Raw genomic sequence first — 8,365 nt, 5'->3', positions numbered from 1 at the left:
AAAAAGAATAACTCTAGTCGGGTCATAGCGTGAGCTGAGTGTTTTGCATATTCTAATAGGAAATAGACACCTTAACTTGAAACACCAAAAAATAAGTCTATTTAACGCCTTCAAACTACCACCCTAATGACAATCTGTTCTCCAAACTATAAATTACGACAATTTACCCTCCCAAACTACAAAAACAATGACAGTACCCCCAATGTTAAGAAAATGACAAAATTACCCTAACTAAAATAAAAACAAAAATACTAAAATTTAATTTTTTTTTTCAAAATTTTAAGGGTATTTTTGTTTTACTGAAATTTTTATAGGAGTAATTTTGTCATTTTGCTAGCATTGGGGATTGGGGAGTATATGGTTATTGTTTTAATAGTTTGAGGGGTAAATTGTCGCAATTGAGTGTTTGGGGGGGGTAGATTGTTATTGAGGTGATAGTTTGAAGGAGTTAAGTGCACTTTACCCAAAAAATAATATAACTATTCACATCAAATAATTTGTTCTCTTTACCAACCTCAAACAAAATACCGATTGACAAAACCACCGTAGCCATTATCTTGGTTAGTTTTGAAAACTCCAACGTCAAGAGCTTGGAGGTGAGTAGGGGCCCGGGTGGTTGGCATTGGATTATAATGAATGCAAAATCTATAAAATTGATTTAAATTAAATATACGGTAATTTCATGTCTATTATATTTAATGTTTTTATTTGATGTGTTAAAATTCTATTAAAGACTGTAAAATAGAGTTTTACATCACATCTAAATAAAAAAATTTGCGGCCACTCTACGCTTGACATGCTTTTATGCTCACTTATCCACAAGCTCATTCGTTATTAAGAACGCGTCATGAATTCCAATTGTGTTACAAGAGACCATCAATCCACTATACAATTGGGGCAAATCATTCCTTCACAATTGCCTGCCATTAGGAAATGTGAAGATTAGATTTGGAGGAAAGATGGTAGTGGTGACTCGGAAGGGGCTTTATCACTTCTAAATCAAAGAGCACTCCATCCTGTTCCCACTCTTGTATCAGCTTGCTTTATACTATTCCATTTTCGTATCCACCTGTCACAAGCAGTTTCCGCCATTACGGAACGGTCCAATAAAAATTAAATTAATTATTTAATATTTGTAAATGGCGTAACACTATATACACCGTTAAATGCAATTAAACAAAGTCTTAAAAGACCGTGAAATGGACGAGCTTGTATTTATAATAGACTTGGCGTAATTTTTTATTTGAAGGGGTTGGGGGTATTCTGGTCAAGACAAATATAGTCATATAATCTCCTCTAAACTATATTTACAGTCTGTTAAAATATTGTGATGGCACGCTACAGAATATACCAAATTGACCTATTTGCTCAACTCGATATACAAAAATAAACCTATATATTTTAAATGATTTCGAGATATTAAGACCAAAAAAAAAAAAAAAAAGGAATTGTTTATGGAGCGAAGAAGCATAAAAGAGATCCACCTGTGCTGGACATAATCAAGGGCCTCAAACAAGATCAAGTTTCTATTCTACATTTCCCGTTGACATCAATGTACATGTCACTACCATCAACAATGTATAACACACGCCTAGGGTGGCAATCACCGTGGCATCCAATGTAGGTTAATCATCAACCTGCGAAAGAAACATCCAACTTAATCACCTTGGAAAGAAAAAAAAAAAAAAAAGGCCCTCATGTTTATCAAACAAATAATGACAATTTATTGCTAAATGGAAAAGTTTCTCCAATATTTTTTTGTAAATTGAAGATTTTAATACATAATGAACCAAGACAGATATAAAAGAAATATTGGAGTGTCAAAAGGGGGATGAATCACCATTGCCCAACAAAACACAGGTTCAGCAGCCAAACTATTTAAAGGTAGTAATTGGATTTCAGTATCTACTAATGCGAAAAATATTTGTTTTGAAATCAAATAACAACTAATTACATACAAGTGAAAGCACTACATTTGCGAAACAGCAATTACAAAGCACTCTTCAGTTACTGTGTATATCATCACATGTAATTCCCAAAATAACCTCTCACTAGGTTTTCTACAGGTTGCACTTATCTAACTACCTTTTCTATTAACAGCCCACCCACTTTTTGAATATTGTTTTCCCTACTTTTTGGTTTTTTGTTTCATGTTTTATGCTCTTTTTTTTTTTTTTTTTTTTTGCAGAAATCAAATTTCCAGAGCAAACAGTGGCTCAACCAAATGAAGTAAACTCTACATAGCATATGACACACCAAGAACAGAATAATAAACATTAGTAGCACTTAAACTGACAACAGACCCGACCATAATATTCATTTCCACATATGAATGATGCGAGTCCAATTAAACTACAAAGTAAAACAAGAAACGGTGTGGCCTTATGCAGGTCAGCAGACGCTAAAAAGGAACTGATCTTTCGAAGGAGCCAAAAGACACTGAATCCTAGGCCGCCTGTAGTCAACCTTATTTTGGCTAAACAACATCTAGTGAACAACCAGAACCAACAAGATACATTAAAGAGGCACTACATGTAGAGTAGAGAAGGTGAGATCATTTTAAAACCAAAAGCAACCGCAATTGTCAGTATGGTAGCATACATTTCCAACAGTGCACTGACCTATGATAATTGAACCAGAACCCCTCCTGTGACCTCATTACCGTCCATTCCATACAGAACTAGAAGGCAGCTTAAAAAGATAGCTCAAAACAGAAATAATAACAGGCTTCAAGAACATGAACATACTATGTTAAAAAAATTCATTCAATTTAAAATGAAAAAAAGCGCACACACACACATTTTCCAAGCACTGACACATGCAAGAGTCGACAGCATTCAGAAGACAAATAGCGCTATTGAAACTACCTGAAGAATTCCTCACAATAAGCTTGCACTAAGGAGTCCAACCGGCCTTTCTCTCCCAAATGTTTCATCATCAAAATCTTCATTTCTGGAATTTTCTTGACAGAGCAATTTGTTTTCTCGCATAGGATTTAAGCCAATAGCATCCCAAGCCACTGGATTATCCTGATGAGTGTCACTGTGCTCAGATCCTTGATTCATATCAACATTGTCCTCCAGATTTTGTCTCACATCATTATATACAGGTTCCATTCCCTTATCATCGTCGTTACAAGATGGCTCTACATTGAGATCAGAGCACAAATCATATCCAGTTTGATCCCCAGTCCCATGATAAGCAACGGTCACTGCCCCTTGGTCAGATTGCTCAGTAGGATCTTTTTTCTGCCTCTTCCATTTCTTCGTAGATGAAGTACCATCATCTTCAAAATCTTCTTCTTCTCTTTCCCTGTGTAAATAAACCCATAATTTCCTTTCCCCATCAAATTGCACACAAGGATCACGTTCATAATGCAAACGATCCAGGGCTCCACTAACAACTTGATTAACTTGTCCATCAGACACATCTTCAACAATATACTGAGAATCTCTTATCAACGTACAAACATCTGCTCTAGTACCAATACTTCCAGGCAATCTGGCAGCAGCATCTCTGACAAGACACAGAATCGTGACATGTGGAGGGCGATCACGTTTCAGCATAAAATGATCTCGAGCTTTTGACGTAGGCTTACCACCGCACCTTCTCAAGGGAGCGACAATGGATTTTCTACCATCAGCTGCTGTGTAAGTGAAGGCCCTGTCAGGAATTGAATACCTAAGAACTTCCTCCTTACGGAAATAAGACCGGACTTCTTCACAGCTTGGGCCAATGGTGTTCAGACTCTTTTGAGCTCTCAGGTCCCTGAACCTTTCTTTCTCATCCATGTTGAACTGCATCAATGCCAGAGGTGGGGCAGGGAGACTTCCTATTTGTTGAAGGGTCTCCTGACCACTTTTCAGCCAGTTAGCAAAGGAATCAACCAACTTTACAAGCATTTTGTGAGGAAGACCCCAAGCTTCAGAAGATGTCACTTCCTCAATGGTCTCGTGATCCGATAAACTATGAGACACTGGACCAATCCAGGACCAACTTTTTGCAGATTTTTCATATGTTGCAAGCACCTTCCAACCTTTCGCTCCTAAAGGTGCTGTTTTGGATGAAAATATCTTTAAAACTCCTCTGACCAAATCCTGAAGTGGCTCTTGCGTCTCAAGTATACAAGGATCTCCAGGGTTTGACCTGACACGATTAACAATCTCCTGAACAGTAAGAGAAGGCCCATTCCCCCCAGCATGCTCTGAAACATTGATATCCACCTTCTCATGAGAAGGAACCCTGTTAACACTGCCCTCTTGGTTTTTGTTATGCTCTTCTCTAGGTTTGCTAACCTCTAAATCTTCTGGAAGTGGAGTAATCATTGCCAAGCGAACTGCTGAAAGAAGATGTACAACAGAAAATGAGAAGCCAGTATGAACTGTAGGTGTAATGAGGGTAAATTGTTTTTTCTGTGGTTTGGCTTCCAGCTCCATCTCTACTACTGCCATTTCTGTAACAGGTGGCCCAGTGTTTTCCATATCTGAACCACCAGAGTCTTGGTCCATTTTCCTTTTTGTTTTTCTCTTCAAAGGAGTGGAATCATCAATGTGCTGTGGGGTGTCAGACTGCAGATCACCGTCTTCATCTCTGCTATCCATGTCTATTGCATCCTCCTTTCCTTTCCGCTTCTTTGTCACTGAGTTGCACATTATCAATGGAGCATCAGATCTTCCATTCCGATCATTCACACGTGCTTCTTTACTCTGACCTTTCTTCCCAAATCTACCCTGCCCCTTCTCATTGGGCAAAAATTGTGTTTCAAGCGAATCATCCTCCTCAACAGCAACATCATCACGCAAATAAATTGATTGACGCACAGAATGATCACGGCTGGCATCTCTTTTCTGCTTTCTCTCAGAAGAATAGGTCTTCACTGAGGATATGTGTAACCTTTCTACAGGTTCCCCATGCAACTTGCCATTCTTGCTCAGTTTGTGTATTTGTTTCCTATCACCATCATCATTTAACTTACCCAAGCCTGAAACATAGCTGTCTCCAAAAGCTCTAGTGTCAGGTTCATGCAAGGGACTGCTATCTCGAATCTTACCCCTCTGCCTTGAAGTGTAGTTTTCTACTCCTGGCACATGCCCATGATCACCAAAGCCACCCTTCGTATCTTTCTTAACAAATTTGGCCTTTTTGGAATCTAGGCCAGACTGTGACAACTTATTAGATCGGGAACCTTCGAGAACACCACCGGGGAAAGCCAACTTGCTCCTCAATAAGGGATTGCTATCCTCATCATCATCGAATTGCTCGGATGAGTCTGATTCTGTGTCTTCACTTTTCATAAACATTCTATTACTTTTCTTCCCATTCTGCAGATACTTGCCTTTTATCATCTCTTGTGATGGTTCTGCTTTAAATGCAGACACTGAATATCTATCATTCATTTGTGGTGAAGAAGTTCTATATGATTTGTAATTCAGATCAGGGGACTCCCTCCCTGTCTTCCATTTTTTGCTTCTAATATCCCATTCATCAGCTTTAAATGACGAATCCATGGCAAAAGACTCGCCCTGAGTCCTCTTATGCCAAAATGGTTCGGCATGATCAGATGAGTCAACTCTATTTCCTTTGGGGGTTCGCTGCAGATCTCGGCCTTTGAAAGGCTTCATCTGATCCCCAACTGCAAATTGCTGAACATTCTCAGTATACTTGGGCCTTTTGACGAAGTCATAGGATGGTTTCATATTTGATGGCTTTGCTGTCATCGAATTCCTGTTCCTACCAAAGGCTGGTAAATCACCTTTTGAAGACAAAGGCAGACCCATAAAACTGTCAGTGGCTATATCGTCACCTCTTGAAAGGCCCTGTTTCTTTCCCACTTTGGAGTCCCACTGTAAACCCATTCCATATGTCATCTCTTCAACATCATCACCACTTCTCATCTGATCCCTTAGCTTAAGCGCTGTTGCTGAATCATAAGCTGCAGCCTTACGCTGACGAGGAAGAGCTGCAGCTGAACCATATGGTCCAGAATTCATATCCAAACCATGGTAAACAGAAGGATAGTGGCCCACCAAATCTTTTGCCAAAGGCGGCTTCAACCCACCCAACTTCAGTGTACCTTTAGGATACTGCTTTCCATAATTTTCCAGATCCATAGCCATCAACCGTCCTCGTGAAGGAAAGTCCAAATTTGAGCCCACTGCATATGCAGAATGACGACCTGTTTTCTGCACAACTTTCTTGTCCTTCGTCTTCTTGGTCCACAACCGTTCACCTGACTCTCTTTCTGACGAGTCAGTCTGCAGATCTTCCATCTTCTCATACATCAAACTCTTCTCGCTTTTCATAATATTCAACACACGAAGCCTCTCATCAATACTGTATCCCCTACACTTAAGCCAAGCATCCCTTGTCTGACAAAGGTTACTAACCATATTGTTCTGATACTTCCTTAAATGATGGTAGTGTTGCCGCTTCTGAAAGAAATTCAAACCTTCCCGGTACAGAGCTACCCTTGGCTCACACAAACCTCCCTTCAACATATCAAACAAATTCTTAATGGGGCTCCCAAAGTGCAAATTACAACCCGTAAAAAGCTCTTTTAGAGTAATCATAAAGGTCTCTTCGTCCATGTCGGGCAGAAATTTCGTGAGGCTTAACCTCTCCTCCTCAGTCAAGCACTCATTCCACACATCCACCGACAATATATCTTCCAGACCCGGAAGATCATACAGCTCCAATGGAATACTGCAAGTCTGATTCCCGACTTGGCAAAACTCCGCCCTTGTTTCTCCCAATTCCAGCAAATCAAAGTCGTCGGACCCTGCCCCAGAATCCGCATCATCAAATTCATCCTCGTCGTCAGATTCAACGGCCGAGCTACGCCGTTGCAGCTCATCCTCATCACTCGACACAGTCTCCCTACTACCGGGAGAAAACTCCGAATCAAACCTCGACACCTTAAAGTTATTCTTCTCAATCGCCATGGAACATTAACACACCCAAATCACCCCCAACTACCCAATTAACCAAATATCAAGAATTCCCAACCGTTATCGGACAGAGCCAAATCAAAACCCTAAAAAGAACAATATCAAATTAAAATTTTAAAAGCAAACCGAAGTCCTAAAATCTGTGACTATTTACACAAATCGAAGCAAGAAAAATCGGTGAACAAACAATTACTCCAAAAAACAAAAAACCCACAAAGAATCTTTTAAAATAGGGATTTTATCGAGTACCTCATTCGTGAGTCGAAGAGCTTCTATGGCGAAATTGGAGAGCAGAGGGAAAAGTTCGAGACATCGAAGGTGTCGCGGAGGTACGAGAATTTGTGGTGCTCAGAGCGAGAGAGAGACGGATTGTGTTGGGGGTAAATCTGTGGAACCCTAGGGGCGAGGCGGTTATAAATAGAGAAAGAGAAAGAGGGGTCGCAGGGATGAAGAAGACGATGGTGACGTGGAGGGAGGAGGGCTGTCTGATTGGGGAGGCCGAAGAGGACGAGAGAAAAAGACGAAAAAGGGCAGAGGGATAATAGAGATAGAGAAAGAGAAAGGGAAGGCGTGTGCGCAGTGGTAGAGAGAGAGTGGAAAAGGCTTTGCTTTGGTTTGGTGTGAGAGAGAGAGAGTGAGAGACGGAGACGACGACTCACTGAGTCGGCCAGCGAGTGAGGTGATAGACCGTTGTCATTCTGACTCATCCCTCCTCGCTGGGCCTCGGTTTTTGGGCTTCCCGGATCGCCGCCTGCAGTAGCTGGTGTCTACATCCGACGTCGTTTTTTCTGCGTGCCATGCTTTTTGCTTTCTGTAGTAGATATTAGGGCTGGTCATGTAAAAAAAAAAAAAAAGATATTAGGGCTGGTCATTGTGGGCCACGGCAATCTGTCGTTGGTGCATTCTTCGTATTTATTGAATCTAACGAACAAATTAAAGTTTGATTTTAATATTAGTGAATATTTTCATATTACTCTAAAACATAATTGCTTTTTGTAGGCGGTTGGAAAATACCTATAATTGTCTTAGATACGGCGGTTTGCAGTTGTAGGGGTAGAGAAAACAGTTAATAACCGCTAATTGCCTATCCTATAGTACCCCAAGTGATTACTAGGTTAAATCGAAAAGTTTATTACTTTACTGGGTAGTCTGGGTTCAATAGGATTCATTGGAAGTAAAAAAAAAAATTGGTCTTTTAGTTCTGACTGAATGTTTTATTAGGACAACTGAACGTTCGACCTACAATCCTAGAACTGTTGGGTAATAGAACACCAAACGTTTGGTGGTCCACAATCAAACCCTATAAGTACTCCCTCCCTTGCCCCTTTAAATCTCACTCTGCCCTTATTGCCCGAAGAAAACTTTGTTTATGTGTGAGTTTTGGAAGAATATGGGAATTTCTTAAAGGCTTTGCTTCA

The 8,365-nt window shown here is 40.2% G+C and overlaps 1 protein-coding gene across 2 annotated transcripts; it reads right to left on the bottom strand.

The window, feature by feature from the left end:
- Nucleotides 1–812: 812 nt before the first annotated feature.
- Nucleotides 813–7,730, bottom strand: LOC132163333 (uncharacterized). Of its 2 annotated transcripts, XR_009438278.1 has the most exons (4): nt 7,197–7,730; nt 2,868–7,033; nt 1,485–1,637; nt 813–1,069 (listed from the first exon to the last, which is right to left on the bottom strand). XR_009438278.1 is itself a non-coding variant. In XM_059573583.1 (3 exons), the coding sequence occupies exon 2, from the start codon at nt 6,939–6,941 to the stop codon at nt 2,880–2,882; it is 4,062 nt and encodes a 1,353-aa protein (XP_059429566.1). In that variant the 5' UTR covers nt 6,942–7,033; nt 7,197–7,730; the 3' UTR covers nt 1,470–1,637; nt 2,868–2,879. The 2 variants fall into 2 exon arrangements, 1 of the variants encoding a protein (XP_059429566.1); XM_059573583.1 differs by lacking the exon at nt 813–1,069 and having other exon boundaries at nt 1,470–1,637.
- Nucleotides 7,731–8,365: the final 635 nt, after the last annotated feature.

This window comes from Corylus avellana, chromosome ca10, assembly GCF_901000735.1.
Source record: "Corylus avellana chromosome ca10, CavTom2PMs-1.0".
Lineage (NCBI taxonomy): Eukaryota > Viridiplantae > Streptophyta > Magnoliopsida > Fagales > Betulaceae > Corylus > Corylus avellana.
The sequence above is the reverse complement of the archived record's forward strand: the minus strand, read 5'-3'. Positions and strand labels throughout refer to the sequence as shown.